The sequence below is a fragment of the Filicampus tigris genome, chromosome 14 (genome assembly GCF_054856515.1).
Source record: "Filicampus tigris isolate MCC_2025a chromosome 14, RoL_Ftig_1.0, whole genome shotgun sequence".
In the NCBI taxonomy this organism is placed as follows: Eukaryota; Metazoa; Chordata; class Actinopteri; order Syngnathiformes; family Syngnathidae; genus Filicampus; species Filicampus tigris.
Window position 1 is genome coordinate 14,606,545 of NC_141230.1, and position 21,139 is coordinate 14,627,683.

The 21,139-nt window shown below is 40.4% G+C and overlaps 1 protein-coding gene across 4 annotated transcripts; it reads right to left on the reverse strand.

Moving 5' to 3' along the window:
- Nucleotides 1-733: 733 nt before the first annotated feature.
- Nucleotides 734-19,729, reverse strand: agpat3 (1-acylglycerol-3-phosphate O-acyltransferase 3). 4 transcript variants are annotated; one of them, XM_086051553.1, is made up of 10 exons: nucleotides 19,463-19,729; nucleotides 10,442-10,499; nucleotides 10,099-10,329; nucleotides 9,018-9,187; nucleotides 8,734-8,895; nucleotides 7,594-7,747; nucleotides 7,393-7,495; nucleotides 6,134-6,209; nucleotides 5,793-5,991; nucleotides 734-5,334 (listed from the first exon to the last, which is right to left on the reverse strand). In XM_086051553.1, exons 3-10 carry the CDS (start codon nucleotides 10,274-10,276, stop codon nucleotides 5,243-5,245), a joined length of 1,134 nt encoding a protein of 377 aa, XP_085907679.1. In that variant the 5' UTR covers nucleotides 10,277-10,329; nucleotides 10,442-10,499; nucleotides 19,463-19,729; the 3' UTR covers nucleotides 734-5,242. The 4 variants fall into 4 exon arrangements, with proteins under 4 accessions (XP_085907679.1, XP_085907678.1, XP_085907680.1 ...); XM_086051552.1 differs by lacking the exon at nucleotides 19,463-19,729 and adding an exon at nucleotides 19,119-19,390; XM_086051554.1 differs by lacking the exon at nucleotides 19,463-19,729 and adding an exon at nucleotides 14,617-14,915.
- Nucleotides 19,730-21,139: the final 1,410 nt, after the last annotated feature.

Consider the following 21,139-nt stretch of genomic DNA (forward strand, 5'->3'; position numbering starts at 1 on the left):
CTGATCATTGGCCTTATCCATTCAACCGGGACATGGGGACTCATGGTAACTACTGTATAGTTGCACTATCCCGCTCACTGTGCGACAGTTGAGTCGGGTTTGGCCGCGTCTCACGGGCGGCAGAAATCCACCTTAAATTCCACCACTACTTTGAATAGTTAATAAAAAGCAACACAATCACACGTCCCCAAGAAAGCCTTTTTTCTTATGTTATATTTTAGAGTTCATGCCAGAGCTGCTGCGTGGCCTGTAGAAGTCCCTGAGTCAGAAAATAAAGTACTCACACACGCGCGCACACACACAAAAGCTTGGATGGTGAGCTATTCCGATGTCCACCCTGGAGACCAGCTCAGTTTCACATGCGATGGCGTTGCCATGCCAACCACTACTACTACTGGAGAGCTGTTTTCTAAAACTATGATTTACGTTGTGATCACGTTTACAGTATACACAACACATGTCAAAAATTGGCGAAACAAGCTCGGTGCCGCCCCGCCCCCCAAAAGCAGGGAACGAGGTAAAAAAAAACCCCAACAGATTCATTTCTTTGTACAGGTCTGACAAGATTTCACACTGGTGAGCCATTAAATGTGAATAGTGAGCTTGGTGAATGGTGGGATCATGATGAGTGTACGCTTAAGGAAGAGATGATGAGAGGATGGAGATCAGGTCGTATGTGACTGCCGCATTTCCGAGAGAAACTCAAACTCCAAAGAAAGGCACGAAGAGTTGCTTTGTGATTCAAGTCTTTTAATAACAGGTGGGGGTGGGTGTTGGTGACGGACCAAAAAACATGAAATCAGCCTCGGAAACAAAACCAACAAACAAACAAAAAGCAGATGACTCGTGAGGAATGAGTGATTATCTGGATTATTATTTTTTTTTTTACATGGTCGTGTCAGATTTCAGAAAAGAAACCTATCAAAGTCACTTTTATTGACTGAACAAAACCATCCTGTGTCAAATGGCTGCATCTCTTCTGGGGTTGAATTGCACGACAAGAAAGGACTGCGCCACCAATCTGCTGGATTCAAGCGGAAGGTGACGGGTTGAACATCTAAAGCCAAAGGTGTCCAAATGTGGTCCTTGAGGGCCGCCATCCTGCGTGTGTTAGATGTTTCCCTCCTCCAACACACCTGATTCAAATGATCAGCTCGAGGACTCAATTTGGACACCGCTGGAAGCTTTTCACAAGTATGCCAGTTTTCACAAATATACCAGTGAGTGCACCTATGCCAGCTTTTTAAAGTATACTACAATAGTTTTCACAAATATACTAGTGGGTACAAGTATACCAGTTTTCACAAGTATATTAGTGAGTGCAAACATGACAGTTTTCACAACTATCCCAGCTTTCACAAGTATACCAGTAAGTGTGACTATACCAATTTTCAGTATGTTCAGTATGGAGTAATGTGCAAGTATACTGTCTTTCAAAAGGACACCAGTTTTGACAAGAACACCAGCGAGCGCAAGCGTGGCACTTTTCACAAGTACCACTTTTCATACACACACCAGTTTTCACAAGCATGCCAGTGAGTGCAAGCATGCTGTCTTTCACAAGTACACCAGCTTTCACAGGTATACTAGTGGAAGCAAGTATGTCTTTCACAAGTTGCCAGTATACTTGTGACGTTAGTACACCAGCACACAGGTGTGAAAGTGTACTGCCTTTCACAGACATATCAGCTTTCACAAGTACACCAGTGAGTGCAATTACACCAGCTTTTACAAGCATAATTCTTTTCACAAGTATACCAGTGAATGTGACTATACCGATTTTCACAGGTTTGCCAGTGAGTTCAAGGACACTGTCTCTCACAAGTATGCCATTTTTCACAAGTATACCTGTGACTGCAAGTATACCAGCTTTCACGAGTATACCACCAAGAATACCAACTTTCACAAGTATACCTGTGAGTGCAATCATACCAGGTTTTGCAAATGATAATAGTTTTCAAAAGTATACCAGTGAGTATAAGCACACTGGTTTTCACAGGTATGCCAGTGACTGTGAAGACACAGTTTTCACAACTATACCAGCAAGAAGACCAACTTTCAGAAGTATACCCGTGAGTTCTATTATACCAGGTTTTGCAAGTTATGCTAGTTTTCAAAAGTATACCAGTGAGTATAAGCACACTGGTTTTCACAGGTATACCAGTAGATGAGTACACCAGTTTTCACAAGTATACCAGTGACTACAAGCATACTGTATCAGCCTGCACAAGTATATCAGTGAGTATGTGCATATCAGTTTTCAGAAGTGCGCTCATCAGTTGACACCACTCCTCAAAAGTAGACCAGTGAGTGAAAAGGGCACTCAACACTAAAAGAACAGTCATCTTTTTCTATTCGGAATTTTTACTTCTATTGAAATTTCGTCCAGGGACTCAGTCAGCTTGTCAGTCAACACAAATAAATCAGAAGCAGCACTGTCCCGTTTTAAGGCTTGCATGAAATCTCAACGGATGGAGATAATTCTGTCACAGGAGGGAGTACGCAGAGTGGCCGCATGATCCCGTGAACTAAAAAGTTCAAATGGACGCTACATGTGGCACAAGAGGGAAGCGAAAGAAGAGAGTGGAATATGTAGCGTGTTAAGGGCAAAAGATAGCACAACACTATGTACAGAAGCAGTCGGGATTTCACATGGGGGGGGGGGGGGGGATCTAACGCTGAAATGCAGTTACTGTACTTCACTTGCCTGTTTCGCCGCATCTGAGCAGCCTTGTGTTACTCAACGTAACCAGGACGTGTGGAAAATGTCCTGGATTTGCTCATTGATTCGTTGTTTGACATGGTCGGAAGTGGTGAAAGTGAGGGAGGACGCGGGCCCCTTGCCTGAGCAAGCTTGATTTAAGGCAAAGGTTAACTTCTCACAACTACAGTCTATATGTGGCCAAGCAAATATTATGTCAACAGCTGTGCGAGGCTACGCGGGGACAGCTGGTGACCTCCTGTTGGGAATCTGTCACAACAACGCCCGCCACTTCACCTGTCGTGGCTGCCAGCTGACAAGCTGCAGTGTTTGAGGGGCAAGGGAAGTTGTCCTAATTTAACAAAATTATATGAACAGGTGAGGAGGTGCAGGGAGTACAGCTCTGGAAAGGATTGCACTGATCAACAGCAAATTTTAATCAGAGGTGGCTTTATGTGTTCCGAAATGTATTTTTGATGCTGATTTCAAAATGTCTTTACTTTTTTTTTTCTAGCACATCAGGTTTTTGAGATATAGTCTTCTTTGTTGTTTTTATGTTTGGCCTATAAAGAGGTAGCATAACACGGATTTGACCATACGTTGTAGTTTATAGCTTTGAACGTTTCAGAAAAAAATTCAACCTGTTGCGCAACCTAACGCTCAATTCATGAATATTACAATATTACATATATTATTATACAATCTGGTGTGCTAGAGAAAAAAAATGAGGAATTCGGAATCGGAAAAATGTAGTAAAAATTTGCTGACCAGTGTTATGATACCACTGCAAAAATAATCTCTGATTCTGCGATTGATATGTACAGTGGTGCCTTATGATCTGAGTTCAATTCGCGCTGTTTAACTGAAATCACTCTTATTTTAAATCTTAACTTAAAAAAAAAAAAGATTACATTTTTTTTTATTTTAAAGAAAAATAGCACTCAATAATGTACTTGCACAACCAAATATAATGCAACTAATTAAATAGTTTTTGCCACATTTTATGCTTGAATTAACTGGACATTGTGCCGCTCCAACTGGTGTGCATGCCTTGGCCATCTGGGGGCAGTGTAATAGACGGATACACTAATGAAGAAGAGTTTCACAACAAACGCAGTTTGTTGCCAAGGATAAAGAATATGCCTATAAATGTTTGTTAAATTGTCTGTTCAAATATCCTTTGCTTAAAGGGCTGTAACACCACGGCACCTATGATAAGTGGCTAAATCAGCCTTTATACGGCGTATTGCATTGTTTGTTAGCATTAAGCTAAAAGGATCTATGAAAGCAAAGCTATGTGGAACTTTTAAATACACAGCGTAATTCTCTTTGTTTCATGTTTAGTTTAACAATAAACCACCTAGTAGTGGCATTAAACATCTTAAGAAAACATCAATGGAGTAAAATGCAAATTTCTGTTTCATTCTATTAGCTACTGACAACATGAAGAGCATTTATTTTGCGGAAAATGAAAAATGGTCAAAATACGTAATATAAAAAGGTTCCTTTTCAAATTTTGTAGCTCTCTTCATTTTTCCAGAGCTGTATCATAGGTATGACAGCTCTCACGTGCACAGCCCTTATAGAGGACACCCCCTCCCCTAAAAATGGGGATCAGGTCGGCATGATCACACAAGTCAATAAAAAAGTGATTACTTAGGGGAAGGCTCCAGAAACTAAGGGGGTGGGGGGTAGTTGCGGTGGTCCTGGGTTTGCGAGTCAGAATACGTCATAGTCCATTATGAACCTACGCTACCGCAGTAGTAAAGTCATAATTACAATGAATATTTGTAGGAAACACAGGCCATAAATATAAAAGAGTCAAATGAATCAAATGTATGGTGGTAACTGAGTGTGCCTTGTTGTGTCCCGTACTCTTCAAACTAGTTCATAGTGCGCCATTCCTAACCTGGAATACCGGCACCATGGTAAACTGAGGACCCCATCTACTTGTTTGGACATGGCACACTTTAGCTCATCAAACTGTTTCGTACATTTCACTATCTATGCGCGTGGCCCTCACTGGCGGAAGGTGAACGGTCATGTTTCCATGGTTTTGTGACGTTTCTGCTTTAAAAAAACAAAAGCGGGCGCATGAAAAGGGGAATGGAGGCTTGTGGGCGCACACGGATGGAGGGCCCTGTTCTGACCTGGACTACGTCGCCACTCCGTAATTGGGTGACGACAGACAGGAAGTGTGGTTTGGTGGGGAGGTAGTGCGAAGCAGGACGCAGGCTATGTTTGCAGCCTTCCATGTGACCGCAGGTAGGTTAGAAGGTGAGAGGTTTTAAGATCGGCGGGATTAACGGGGCTTGGCTGTGGAAAGTGGGTCACTAGTTGGTTTAGGATGCAATGCAGCATATCACCCCCCCCCCCCCCTCGCCTTCTCCTCCCTCATGTCTTGTGGACCTCCAGTGCTCTTTCTCATTAAGGTTTCTAAGTCTGCTCTCTATTGTGGTTTCGCAGCCGGGTCTCCTCCCCGACCTAGCGACCGATTGGACGGTAGGAGGAGAGTAGGAGTCGGTCCGGGGTGACGCGCTTTTAGTTTTGTTTCTTGGTCTCCTGGTCGCCGTAACTGGAGCCCGTCTTCTTGACCTCCGTGACGCCGATCAGGCGGCGGATCGCAACGGAAGCTGGAGAGACGAAACAATCAAATGTCAGATGTTTAATAGAGATAAAACGGAATGAAATGAAAATTGCACATGATAATTAATAAGAACAAAATGACCAAGATGAGAAACGAGTACTATTTCGAAAACAAATGAATACACAAAAAAAATAACGGCAACAACCAAAGTGGATTTTTAGGCATGCAATAACCCCCCCTGAAATGTAATTAAAGTTCCTGTAAAGTGCAAATAAATGTCTATCAAGTGTTGTTAACAACCCTGCCAAATTTGAACGATTTAAAAAAAATGCCATGTATATAATATAGGAATTCAAAATTATGAAAAATCAACTTCTTACTCTTAAAAGCTGTGGGCGTGTCCGTTGAATATGAAATACTTAGACGCATGCAACATGCCTTTGATAGGGTCTTTAAGCCTTTCATTCATACTGCTTTTGATGAGGCTTGATTGCGTGTCCGTACCTATGATGAGGAAAATGATGAAGCCAATGATGAGAAGCGGGGAGCCGCTGACGGCCACTCCGCACGCAAACTTGATAAGTGGCGAAAGCAGCAGCGTGGCCCAGAACAGGAAGTTGAGCAGCGTCCACAGACGGCGGGGAGGGATTATTGTGGGCCCCGGGAACTTGCCTTCCTTGCTGTACGTCTCCTGTAAGGCATCCTGACGGGGGGAAAGAATTTGTGAGCAACAAGTGGACGTATTTGTTCAACAAGTCGAGTTTAATCACATTGGATCTGGGTGAGGAAGTGATGAAATGAATGAATGAGCTCACTCGTCAAATGTGAATTGAATGAAATGTTACCTTCTCCTGGTACAGTTTATGCAGCCAGTTGGCACACTCGGCCTCATCATCTGGGATCTCTTCCACAGGGAAACGTCTGCAGTGAAGCAGGAAACACGAAGCCAAAAGTTAGTCAAACTTCTTAAAGGCATATACTGAAACAACACTTAAAATGTAAATTGACGCCATTACTAATATTCTAACTAAGACACTGGATTTCCCTTTGCTGTCATTATAGTTGTGCATAGTTATCCAACTGTGCAACTTTTCCAACTCCTCTAGCATCACCCGCCCCCCCGCTAAAAAAAAATCAAAATATATCTGTCCACTTTTTATGTTGTTATAAGTTTGAGAGACTCCCTCCAGAGCAGAAGATTGTAACCCTTCTTTATTTCACCATAAAGTTAAAATATGACTTCAAACAAAGCCTTGTACAGTAAATACAGCTTTTATTATAGAGATGCTTTGACTATGGACCTGATTAATTAATGCAATAGCTCTTACAGATTTAGTTTCGGTTCACATCCAATTTTCAGATAAACTTGACTGTATGGTTAAGGAACTTTGGCACATTTGCCCAATTTAATTTAATAACATGGAATGTGTTAAGGTGAATGCTCATTGAGCAATTCATTTTACCACAAGTATTAGACAATACATTTGGACGACTAAATGATTCATGATGATAGCCTGGTGTATCTGCCTCAAAGTCAAGTGGTTGTGGTTTGAAATCCTAACTCATGTGGGTGTGTGCATGTTCTGGCTTCCACCCACGTTACATGCTAGGTTCATTCAAGACTAAGTTGTCAATAGGCGTAAATGTTGTTTCTGGTGACCAGTCCAGGGAGTACCTGCCTCACTCCCAAAGTCAGTTGGGAAAAAAGTCGGTAGAAAATGGATGGTTGGATGAATGAACTCTGAAAACAATGTGTGAGCTGTAGCGTTCTCCTACCACCAGGGGGCTCCCTAGACTAAAAGAGATGACACAAACTGACTCATGTAGTGTCCAAATATGATGCAAATGACTCTCTCTTTTGTCAAGAGTGTTTCCATGGGAGAACTGCCACTGTGGGTTGAATTACTAGATAAGATTTCTCACCCAAACTCAATGTCCTTGTGGAAATATTGTTATTATAGTCGCCACTGTTATTCATTTGCCACGGACAAAATGTGCAGTGGTTATGCTTTCGAGCAAAAATCCCGTGAGAAACAATAGCAACATCAGTGCAGAGGGTCAAGTTCAGACGAGTTTGAGGCTTGTATCAGTGACGCGTTCTCACCTTACGCTCATGTCAGCTTTGTATTTCTTGCCATTGACGATGCCCAGGAGAGTGGGCGTCTGCTTATCTTTGAAGTTGAGCGTCACGTCATAAACGGCAGTCACTGTAAAAAAAAAAAAAAAAAAAAAAAGCATGCGAAGGAACAGGGAGGTTTCGAATAAGATACGTTCCATATGGCCTATGTGTATTTTTACACTCTACCTGTGCCCTTGAGACACTGCAGCGTGGTGGTGAACCCCTTGGTGCGTGGTAGAAGGTGGTATTTGAGCTTGGGTAGGCCTTTACTCTCTGCAACCTGCATGCTTATCTGGTGCTTCTTCTCTGTGAAGCGGGTGCCTTCACAATACAGCAGGAACTGAAGGCGGAGAGGACATTTGCCACGTTAATATCATACAAAGAGAACTTCGCTTGGGTTGTTTAGTCTTCAGTGTGGCATTTTAAGGGGAAATTCAGGGCTCAAGGGCAAAACGAGAGAGAGAGAGAGAGAGAGAGAGAGAGCGAGCGAGCGAGCGAGCGAGAGAGTCTCCTGCCGTGAGATGTTAAATACAGCTGGAGCAGTCAGAGAGGTTTATTTGTGTACCGGTGCTCAGATAAATGGAGAAAAAGTGTGCCAAAAGGGAAGAATCTGTCTGCTGCTTGGAGGACATTCACTTCAAAACCTAACATTACTGTCATTATTTATATTTCATGTTCCTTCTGCTTCATCTGAAATCTATTTTGGAGAATTTGGCTGTTATGTCAACCTGTAATATTACATTTGTGTTCATAGCCAAGCATGATATAACATTATTATATAAGTCCGTTCTGGATTGTAGATGGAGCCAACAGTGCTTCAACCCAAATGGGTATTCACGTGACAGAAACATTTGGATGGTTTTAGCTCATTTGTTATGTATGTTATGGGTACTGGGATACAGCCAAACGTGAGATTCTATACTTTGTCCATCACTGGCGCAGCAGTGGAGCTTCTAAAGGGGGAGCATACGTTAGGTTGCACAATTTGGATTTCGAACGAAATTTACAGTAAAAACATTAAAGACCCACGACACTTTACGTTATCAAGTATGACTACTATGTGAGGAGACCTTACTTCAGCGTTTTTTTTTTTCTTTCTTGCAAACTAAGATAAAAAAAAAAAAAGACCTCAGCATACCTCACAAAACTTCAATTCAGAGCATCAAAAGTGCTGAGTTTTGCTTGTTTTTTTTTTTTCATTTCTGTGACACTTCAAAAGAAGAACCAACAACAAGAGAGGACTGACAGACGATATGGTGATAATACACCAATCGATTTCAAAACAGGAAGAATGATTTTTCTGTAGCATTTGGTATTTGCACTCACCCACATATGTTCAGGATAGTCTTTAAGCCTGCTAAGTCCGCTGTAGACAGTTTTGCGGTCCTCTTCCCACTTTCTCTTGCAAAAAACTATTTCTAAGAAGTACCAGGTCCAGCCAATCAGAGGAACCTTCAGCAGCTCATGTTTGGCAAGGACTTTTGAACTCTGAAGGGAAACAGAGGCAGAGGAATCCTATTGTCATTTTATTTACGGTATTTGTTTTTAATCAGATCTGAAGTATATCTTTGCATGTGCTAAATGACAGCGATTAATTAAATGCAACTGACCCCCAGGACACCGTATCTTTCACACATGGTCCAGCCACACAGGAAATCGATCTCGTAGTTGTGGTTGAGAATGATGATGACGTGCTCTTTGCCAAATTTGTCCACCGTAGCCTGGTCCGTGTATAAAGTGCAATCTGTGCCCGACCACCACTCCAGCAGCATCACCAGCTCTGTCCGGAAACAACAATAAACTACCATTTACAATTGTCCGTCTGATCCAAGACGTTGTAATAATGATGCCCAGGGTTTGAAAACGATTGTTTCGTTTTGAGTATCATTCGGACAGATGCGAGGCCATCGGCATTTGGCAGATTAAGCTTTGTAGTTTTTCTAAGCATATTGTTCCCTTGCCCATGGCTTGCCAACTGACATTGGAGCAGTGTTGCAAAATTGCCACCTGGCAAGAATTTTTTTCTGTCCTGGACTGCGTTCAGCGCTACCTTGAGAAGCTTTACAGTTGTCAAACTGCTCCAACATGTAGTACAATTTGTGTTATCTATGTCAAGTTTCTCGAAAATATTTGAGAGTATTTAAAAACTGATAGCACGATAATTAAGTGCATGTCTGCCTCGCAGTTCCGAGATTCGGGGTTTGAATCTCGACTCTGACCTTCCTATGTGAAGTTTGCATTTTTTTTTCTTCCTGTGCTTGGGTAAGTTTTCTCCAGGTACTCTGGTTTCCTCCCGAAATCCCAAAACAAGCTTTATAGGTTCTTCAAGACCGTCAAACCAATTCACATACTGTAGAAGTGAATGTTTATTTGTCTATACGTGCCCTGCGATTGCTGATGTTAAATCAATTTTTAAAAATTATATTGATCCAGCGAGTACAACTTTGAGGTCCCAATTCCCTACATATGTTCAAAATCTAGCATACATAAACTATTAATGTAAGCCTCTGAGTAAACAAGCTTGTTAACACTGAAGCATAACGCAGCATTAATCTAGGAAACCATCAATTCAATTCAGTCAACCCTCTAACGTAAATTGCCTTGAGATCACACAAGGTGAGCGCCTAAAGGAATCACAGGGGACAAAAACATTCATTGGTTCACCTACAAACGGGAATATATTCTACTTACGGCTCCAGAGCGAGTACGAGAGCCGGCAGTTGATTCTGCGATAGAGCTGCTTGTTGATGGGCCAGATGACGCACGTGCACAGCTGGATGAAATTTATGATGAGGCCGCTCACCACAAATACAAAGCCCATCAACAACTGAAGGATGAACAGGCTCTTGATGTAAGCTAGGAGAGCCATGCTTGAGAAGCCCAGGGAGCTGAATCAGCTCCTCTCTATACACGATGACCGACCTGAGGGATGAAACACACACACGAGGATCAGAAACCACAGTGGGAGAAGGAGGATTTAAAAAAAAAAAAAAAATCACCATCAATGACAAAGAAAATGAAGTAACTTCCTTACCACGGTGGAATCCTTTTACAAGCCTCGTTTGCACGGTCCTTCTGCCAATACTACAGTCCTGAAACCAGAGATTTAATTAACGATAAAGAAAGTAGCTGACATGTAAAAAGGCTTTAACTGGTCATTTTCAGAAAATGAACAGCTTTAAAGTCTTATTCATTCATCATTTATACGTCCTACCAATGATGCTGACAAAACAAAAGTAGCCTCTAAAGAGTGTGCCCAGACAATTTCCTGCTTCTCCCAATCTATCTAATTGTCCTATTCCACACTTCTCATAGGCACTAAATTTGATTTACGGCTTGCTGATAATCACCCCAATTACCTACTATATTCAGAACTGCTTAAATTACAGATGTAAGGGACTTAATAATTATAATAGTAATAATAATAATACATTTCATTTATAACACACTTTACATTTGGGCAACAAATCTGAAAATGCACAGTCTACAGACGTCCTGCTATAGCACTTGGTCTACAGTGCAGCACTAAATATAAGTGCAGTTGTTGGCAGAACAGCTCTTTTAATGCCAGAAGCACTGCAGAGAAAACATGGAACCCAAACACCTTAAACACCCTTTCAAAATGGCAGCCCCAAATATCAATGTTAAGAGAAGGCAAGTTCAAATGGCTTGGGCTTGCATGGCTGCTTTGGAATTGGCTCACTACTCTTCACTGATTATGTAACGCATGACTGTAACGCAGCAGACTTCTGAAGTTTGCAAAACCATTTTGTCTGGAAAAATGCATTTGGAGAAGCTTCATCGTGCGACAAGATAATGACCCAAAACAGACTTCCAAACACTAAAAAGGACTTTATCAGGAGTCAAAAGTGGAAGGTCATAGACTTGCCTAGTCAATCGGCGGACCTCAACCCAATAGAGCATGCATTTCACCTCCTGAAGGGAGACCCCTCCAGAAACAAGATCTGAAAGAGGCTGCAGGAAAGACCTGGGAAAGCATTTCAAATGAAGACCGCAACAGTCTGCTGAAGTCAGTGGGTCGCAGGCTTGATGCAATTATTGCTCTCTATTCTGAGTTTAGATGTAAATACATTCAACAAAAGCTGAAATTCGGAACTTTTGCCTCATATTCAGGGATTTCAAACCCAAATATCTTCAATTTAGAACAAAAACAAAGGAATAGACCTCGCAGTTTCAATACTTTTAGAGAGGACTACCGTACTATAGTTCAAAGTTGCCCGATTGGCCAGCGACCAGTCCAGTACCTTGTCTCCCACTCAAAAACAGTTGGGCTAGGCTCCAGCTCACTCACGGAAATAATGAGGACCAGCACTACGGAAAATAGACAGATGGATCGTGAAAAACGTAATAAAAATTGAACCCCCCCCCAACCTTGTACAAGCTGTAGTAACCGCATGCAGTAATCAGTTAATTTTAATGGGCCACACTTGAGCAAGTTCATTAGGATATTGTACGCAGAACCGTGACATTCATAGTGATAATAAAGATTAACAGCCACGTTATGATTAAAAGCAATTTTTGGGAACTTCAAAATGTGTGCTGCCTCTTCTCCACTTTATGCAACCAAGATGCAGAGTTGGGCTTCTTAAAAGTGAGACTTAGTTATCAGCCTCCCAGAAACAACTCGACAGGGGGTGGCGACATGAAAATAGTCATAAAGAGTTGCTGGTACCGTTTGGAGTGCTGCCATAACAAAGCCAGGTGCCTGATGGCCGTTGTGTTTGTAAGGACATCTCATGTTACCCTGGGCACATTGTGATTGGATCAAACATGAACATCTGAGTGCGTCGGTCCACACCTGCCATCAGAATCGGTCCGACAGCAAGGTTGGAACACGTCAACTCCAGTCGAATAACAGATGTCAGCTCCCACAGGCCAAATATGATAACATGAAGTATGTGCATTGCAAATACATATGCAATTCATTTAATCATTGATGGTCATTGTTAAGATAGATGGATAATTGGATTTGTTAAATACCTTAACCAAACAAATATCAATTACACAAATCTGGCTAAAAGCCAAGTGTGCCTCTTCGATCCAGCAGGCAAGGATGAGAAGCACAAAGACAGCAACTGATATGTTAGACTGTTTTTGTTTTTTTTAAAGATACATTTAGAAATGTTTCTTTTTTTTTCTCTACATAATTAACCTCTGTACTTAAAAGCATTAAAAACCATGGGTATTCTATTTATGGATGGATAGCCATGCATGAATGAAGAAAAATCCGCTCTTCAAACCGACCCGCGGACTGACCCAAAAACGTCCCAATTTTTCATCAAACGTTTGACTGCGCTTGGAAAGTTTCTTTTCAGAATCAATATTTTCTACGGCACACTACTACAAAACACCCCCCCCCCCCACACAAAAATTGAATACTTCCTACAAATTCATTTATTGAAAAAGAATTCTTCACACAAATGAAAAAAATAGTCATGAAAAGCTATGTTTTAGATGAGATACAATTCAAATGTGTCGCCAGTATGTAGCCAACAATTAAGCTATAGCAACAAGGCAAACGCATGTTGATCAATTCAAGTCATGCAACAGCAACATTACCTCAGCTCAGTCTCCGTAGATTAGACACGGAATGTATCCACGAGTTGGACTGATAAAATACTGTCACGTGATTCTCGGTGTCCTAAGTCAATTGATGTCATCAAGTCCGAACACATCCACACTGGTCTCTGATCTGCGTCGGTGTAATGACCTTTGTGCGAAAAAGGGAGCGCTCAAGTCACCCTGCTATGTAATTGGTGAGGTTTGGAAATGTCAAGTTCCTGGGAATCTGATCTTTCCAATATGATTAGAAAAGTAGGTCTGTAAGGGCAAGGGCTGTCCATTATAAACAGCTTATCTGTGTATGCATTGCGCTCAATAACTTCAGACCTTTAACGTGAAGACCAACTCGTAATAATCGTAGAATCCTGGTGAATCAGTTGTGTATCTTATCTGTATGTTGTGAAACTTTTGAGCACAATGTCATAACCTAACAAAATATTGACAACTAAATATGATTTAGACTTTACATTAGAGGCATTTCATAGATTTTAAATAGATGTACAGTAAGGAATTTTAACGTTTGTACATATGTCTTAGACTATACTGACACACTATTGGAAGTTGAAATATTTGCGGGGGCAACTCCCAGTGAAGAAGGATTTCCACACATGCCAAGACCTTTGTTCTTATTTCCTTTTGACACACTTTTCTACTTACCTCACATCACATGCAAGCACTTTTTACACACATCAACGACCAAGACAAATCAGAGGCAGCAACTGGTATTGCCTAATGAGAAAAGTGCTGTTTAACAGAAATTGTGTGAACATTCAGGGCCCCTTAAAACAGATTGACATTGCAAAATCAATCTATCCACGGTGAAATTAAAAGCTCAAGAGACAAGCTGGATTTGGGAGATGAAAGATGAGAACACATCACCGACATCATCTGGACTTCGGCCTTAATTCGTAGCACCATAGCACACGTGTCTGACATTATTCTTTGCACCCTCATCCATCGCTTCTTTATCTGCTGTTTGTGCCTTCTTTATGGAGTTTTTTTTGCGCACCAGAAGGGACAACCAAAGATACAGTAACTACTACCCTAGAGATGCCAAATACCATAGTAATGATAATTAAAACATTAAACTGTCATAGTAACCATCTGAAATTGTTTCACAGTTTATCAGTACAGTTTCACCCCGAGAGGCACCTAAACTTGACGGATCGATTAGTCACTGACCCGGTTAAAGCTGCTTAGAGCTGGACAGCTGTTTGTCTTTTACCAATAAATGGCCAACCGCCAGTCACTTGCAGGTACTTGAGTCGAACTAACACTTTGCCTACTCTCCGACTCTTTAAATTCAAATGACTTCAATCTACTAAGCAAATTCCAGTCAGCAACATACATATAAACAGAGCTCTTATGGCTACTGACTCCTTTGAAATTTCAGTTGATCTGCTACCACTTCTGATGAATTTGGTAGTACCCAGTATATTTTCCATATTGTTCGTTTCACTCACCAGTAGACATAGTAGGCCATTGCCATGAGCACCAACGCCCCACAAATCCCAGTGAAGATCATCACAGCACTTTGGTTCAGCATTTTGGCGGATGGTGGTTCAGGTTCACCAAATGTGTGCCAAAATGAAAACAAAATACCAGCAGTGAGCAGCAGGTACTCACAGGCTGCCCTGCTCCATATCCATCATAATCCCACCGAAGGAAAGAGATTATGTTGACAAGAACACCTTCTGTTGGAGGAACCGCCTGATCAGCAAGTCATTGCTGGCGACCAAGGAAGCCCCACCGAAACACCAACAACGACAAAACTTTGATTCCCAACAAGAGCTAGCCAGAAAGCCCAAACAAATATCCAGTCGTCACTGTAGACGGCGGGGAGATTCAACTAATGAAAGGTAGGAGGTAGGCACACGTCCCGTACGAACCGTCTGACTGTATTCTCATTCTCTAATCCAGTGGATGAGATTAGTGACGATTAGCAAGCGACAGGCATCCAGGCATCCTGGATATGTCGCGTTTCATTACCATTAACCAACAGGGTGGAGACGACCAGTTGTCTGGTAGAATTTGTCTTCCCATCTTCCTATTGGTTGTCTTCCCACATTCGCTGCAAGCATCTTTTAAATGATGACGGTGTTCGTAGCGGATGTCCTTAGTAGAACTGTGAAATATTTCCAGTATTCCGTGAAGGTTTAGTAGTGTTATGTTATCATGTACGGACCTGTTACCATGTTACAACTGAAACAAAAACAACAACAAATCAAAAACTATCTAGGACTGTATTTTGGCTGATCCATATATAACAGACAATCGTGATTTAGGTCATTTAATTACCTGACATGTTTCGGCGTGTACTTCCGCCTTCATCAGAGTGTCACTGGTGTGGTTTTGACGCGTCTTTAGCACTGATGAAGGCGGAAGTACGCGCCGAAACATATCAGGTAATTAAATGATTTAAATGAAATATAGATAACAAGGAAGACAAAATGAACTTAATACAACTATCTAGTACTGTATTTAATTGCTTTATTCCTAACATTCATACAATAAAAAAAAAACTTTTTATCATGAGGTAGGCAGTAAGTACTATTTACTAATCAATTACTACTACCCACTAATTATATTGCAACATATTTTTGTGCTCCTGGAACATTTCATATTGTATTGTACATACAATAAAATTTGTTTCTCTTTCATTACATAGACAGTGTGTCTTACTGTAAGGACAGTGGTGCCTAGACTAACTTGTTTTGCATTCTATCAACATTACAGTACTAGCAATGAAACTAGTTGGGTTTTTTCGAAGACAAAGTATATGGCTGATGATTGTGTTCAAACATAAGTTGTTGAAGGGTTTATATTAACTACGGCGACGTCTATATTAGTTTCGGTAACGTGTCTTTGACGTGTGTGAGCATTAAGACAGTGACTGTAAGACAGTGATTTTGTGAAATAAACTATGGGTAATTTTCTTTGTTTTATGTTTGTGTAAAGTAAACTTCAACTGGGTCCGACAAACAGCTTCAAGCAAGCACTTGACCTCTTTATTGAAGACTTGTTCACAATCACTGCCTAACAAATTGCTCTTGTGTTGTTAAGTTCCCTGCAACTATAGCTAGTGCTCGTCACTTCAATTTTTGCACACAACGCAAGACACACAAAAAAATGTATATTGGCTACAAAACATTCATTTGTAGGATAATAATCTTGCATAACATTCATTTGTAGGATAATAATCTTGCATAATCTGCAAGTAGTACTTATCAGTGACTATCATCACCAATGTGAATTGCCTTCAAAATCAATTTAATGGTTAAAACAACCCTACAGTTAAACTTTATGATGTGACTTCAAAATCAAAGTTTATCAGTGCATTATACTGTAGTATATATGTAAATCCTGAGACAGATCTCCACACGTGTTCTAACCTGCCTAGTTTGAACACCTTATCAACTACCGTAATCCTTTTGGACTTTGCGACCACAAAACGTATATCCAGTATCTGTTTGACAAAGTTTGATCTTAAAAAGATATCGATGCGCTAACATTTCACTTCAGAGCTTGAGTCCAAATGTGGGGAGCGGACTTGAACTGGTCAGTGGGCATATTTAAACTCTGTAAGCGTCTGACTCCTGAGTACTACAATAACTTTTCCATTGGTAACATTGGAGTGGCCAATTTATAAGGTCACACCGTTTTTTTTTTGTTTTTTTTTAGGGGGCGGGGCGGGGGGGGGGCAGCATGACTATATGCATAATGTAGTCTGGAAGACTGTCATGCCGAAGCTTTGACATTGACTTAGCTATTTTCTGCTAAATATTTTACTGCGATTATGTAGTTTGTCTGCAAAAGAAGTGGTTGACAAAACAGGTCAATTCTTTTTTTATATTTTTAAAAGGCATAAAAACATTTTCAAATAAAAACAATGCATCACAACAGGTTTGCATGTATTTACATGTATTCTTTTTTGCATGCATTTACATGTATTTATTTATTTTTCAACTTTTCAAAAATGCTGTACTTAAATCATCAGCAGCATAACTTTATCTTGCTATCATCATTGCTACACTCACTATAACTCAACTCCAGAGTGGCCAGCTCTTATAGTGGGGCCTTCTAACGCCCTTTATCATCCTACCTGGCATCATAATCCATCAATGTTTGGACCTTCAACACTGTAGCTCAGCAAAAGCTTTCTTGGTAGCATTATAAAGGCCATAAATAAAACAGGCACATAGGTCTGAATATGTCACTTCATACTACTTAGTGATGTGCTTTGTATTGACGGTATTAAAATATAGGGCATGGACGATTTTACTCGGCGATATTAGATATCTTAAAATCACCGCTATTTGCTGATTGTTAACACATTACAATAATAGACGAAGATAATGACATTCAAACACACCTGCCTCCCCAAAAAATAAAATGAGGGAAAAAAAATTATCTGAATTTTCTCTCTGTTATAAAGTTAAATACTAAAAGTCAACGTAATGTATACCAGTCCAATGTTCTGCCTATAATTCATATCTTAGTTGTTGTAAGCTTTAAGGCTAAAAAAGAAGTTGCTTTGTTCACTGTATATTTTGGAAATTAACCGGCTGAACGTTTAAGGGAATTTAATTCTGTCAAATATCGTAATCAGTCTCCTAAAAATCGTATTGTTTGGGCCGTATTAACAATGAACATCAAATTCTAAATATAAAACCACTGGGAAAAAACAAGGAGTGTAATTTGAATATAAAACATTTATTTGTTAACAAAATAGTGGAATTGGATTTTTAGGAACAATGTAGGTGCTTTCAAAACATGCAAGACAAACTATAAAATTACAACTAAATACTTTAGCTGGAAACTTTTCAACTAATCTTTTAGTATGTGTCATAAATCCTGCATGGCAGTATGAAGTGAAATAGGATTGATTATTTGGCAGCAGTGATTATTTGCCAATATAAACATTTGAAGAGTTTTATATAAATAAAGTGTTGCATGTGTTATTTATCTGCTTCCTAATTATTGTGATGAAATCATTATCATGATTGTCAGTGTCTTCACATAAATGACTATGATGAAATATTAATAATAGAAAAAATAATTTGACCGAATGTGTTTCAGAAGTGTGCATCAAATCCTTTACATTAATCAGTATCCAAGAAAGAGCACTCGCTTTATGAAAGGTTAACGACCCCTGGTGTACATACATACACACAATTAAATGGTTACTAATGAGATATAAAATTTATTTATTTTGATATTTTTGTTTCAGACACTTTTAGATAATTAAACCAACTAAATGACAAGGACGCAAGCATAAGGGGGTTAATTACCCCAAAATAACCAAAGACATGCCTTTATCCTTGGGTACAACTTTGGGGGCATCATTTCCACCAAAAATGTTGGTTCAATTCATAACATGGGTCAAGTTAAGGGCATTCGAATGTACAGCAGAGGTTCCACTGCACAGTAATGGCAAAATGCATTAAGCCGTCACAACAACCGGATGATGAATGACAAATGTCACATCATTGCGTTGTTTACACAGCTCTCTCTCAAACGTCTGTTGTAATTGTGCAGGAATTAGATTGCGACATGGTGATGCATGGTGATGCAAGTTCAACGCAAAGTGCACGCATACATACAGTGGTTTAACACACAGTTTGCTTGTGTAAAACAGGTGCTCTAGTGTTAAACTAGCATCGGTTGATTATCCGAGAAAAGCCTCCATACGCCACTGGCTACTAGCATACCTGTCATATGGTGAACCGTTAACTGTGACCCATGTGCTCGGGACGTCACACGTCAGTCCTATGAACTCTCAATAGAAATCTTTACGGTTGCACTACTTTTATGATGAAGGAAAATATTAATCAAGATCCTTGGAAGCTTTTCGAAGACAAAACGAGTTCCGCAACTCGAGTCCTGCATATTACGTTACGCATTTAACCCAAAACTACAAGCCAGGAAAAGTAGCCACTATCCCTCCGAGTTAGCATGTTCGGACTGTTTATGTTCTTACGAAAATATCTAAAGCAAATAGGAGGAATGTTTAGATCGTGCAGCTCAGTTGCCGGTGAACCAGTACGGCTTTCTTGCTAGCGTTAGATGCTACGCTAGTTAGCTAGCCACGGCTAGCTGACATTAAGCCACATTCTCACTGGGCTTACCTGCAAATGAATCACTTGGGAGTGAAAGCAACCCCGTAGATTCGGTAATACTTCGGTCACCGGTTCGGGGCCTCGTGAGGTTGTAAAAAATAAAATAAAAATACCAGCCCCCTTTACAGAGCCCCCTCTATTTCCACAACGTGGCTTAACAGAGACGGTACAAAGATGACTTGAGGTCATGCGATTTTCAAGAGCACTATTGTTTGTCGGTTAAAGCGCCACAATATCCTCAAAGCCCCCTACTGAACGAAGATGTCCATCCGGTTAGTCCGGACCACCCTCCCCCTCACACATTCTCCTGAAAAGTACACACATAAAATAATAAATAATAATATGCAACACACCTGCTTACTTCAGCGTCACTTCGCTCCAAACATGTAGTTGCTCAACTAGTAGAGCAGACGTTCATCCCTTTTTCCAGTTGTCATTCATTCATTACTTCCTTCATTACTTTACCGAATTTACGTTTTTTTATTCTATTTATTTTTTAATTACGTTGTATTTTTGAAATAAATCTTCAAATTTCTGAGGAATCACTTATGTTTGAAATTAAATTAGCACACTACACCATTCCAAGTTTTCTTACTTAGACAATGGGCTAGTCTATTTTTGGTAGCTAGTGGAAGTGCTGTAAACTAAGTTAAGCTAAATGTTTTTTTGTATTTATTACGTGTGTGTATGTCTGTGCATTCTCTTTGATACACGTGTATCATAAAATATACAGTACGTAGGTTACTGTATTCCATCGATGAAGTTCATTTAATCTCAGACATGAACAATTTTAGACCTCTTCAGCCCTCTGCTGGTGTTTCAGCACACCTGCGTCTTTAAGACAGTGCGTCCCAGGGGTTATTTAACCACGGTACACCGTTATTTCTCATTTCAAAAAATGTCACAAAAAATACAGAGTATACTGTATACTTAATATTGAAAAATACATAGTTTTAGTTCAGGGGTCATCAACTTTGTTGGTATTATGAAAGTTACTTCTTGGATACTAATTCATTTGAAGGTATATCACTTTCAGACTTCTGAAATAACACATTTGCCCAAACCACCTTTAATTATCCCTCCATCTGTCCATTTTCCGAACCACTTATCCTCATTAGGGTTATGGATGTGCTGGAGCCTATCCCAGCTAATTTTAGGTACACTCTGAACTATAGTCTCCAGCACGGTTAAAACCACGGTCACCTCTGCAACATTTCTAGGAAATCACAATGTCCTGAATGGTGAGCTATTTTTAGAGCATGAATGCAAGCTATTCATGTGCTCCTTGGGAGGGGGGTGGGGATTGGGGGCGAACAGATTCCCGAAGGCACCATGTTGGTAACCCTAAAGGGTTACTTGTAACTTCTGCCATCTAGCCAAAGAGCATTTAATTGGTCTGCCTGTCAAACTAATGTTCAGTGGTACAGTGGTTGTGGTACCACTGCTCTAAGCTGCACTCACTGAGCTCATATCCATCTTTAAAAGGACAATGCGTAGAATTCAGTGCCATCTAGTGGTCAACTAATAGAATGCAACGACCTAAGATGGAAGCGCGTGCATTTTGAAGCACACGCACTACGGTGCCTCTGAGAGACCACAAGCCAAGAGACCAACACTTCCTTCTGCAGAAATGCAAGAAAAATGTCACAAACAAACAAACTTCTAGTACTCCCTCAAGTAATTAAGTGCACATGCAGTAGTCATGATGCTTAGGAACTACGTTCGCTAAGTTTGTCTACTTCGAACATCCTAGCACAAAGATGTCAGCTAAACATGGCAGCCCCCTGTAGGGGAGGCGCGCCCTATGTAAAATAATTAGAGATCACTTCACCTAAGTTGATATAAAAATAATTCCATTGAAGTGATGGATCATATTTTTTTTGCATATTGTTGAAAGGAATATTGGGTTTTTAAAATGATCATTGAAAAATCAACACATTCAACACATTGTCCCTTTAAAATTTTCATATGAATTTAAATCTCAGTAGATGAACACTGCATACACAGAATCTTACTTGAGCACATTTTGG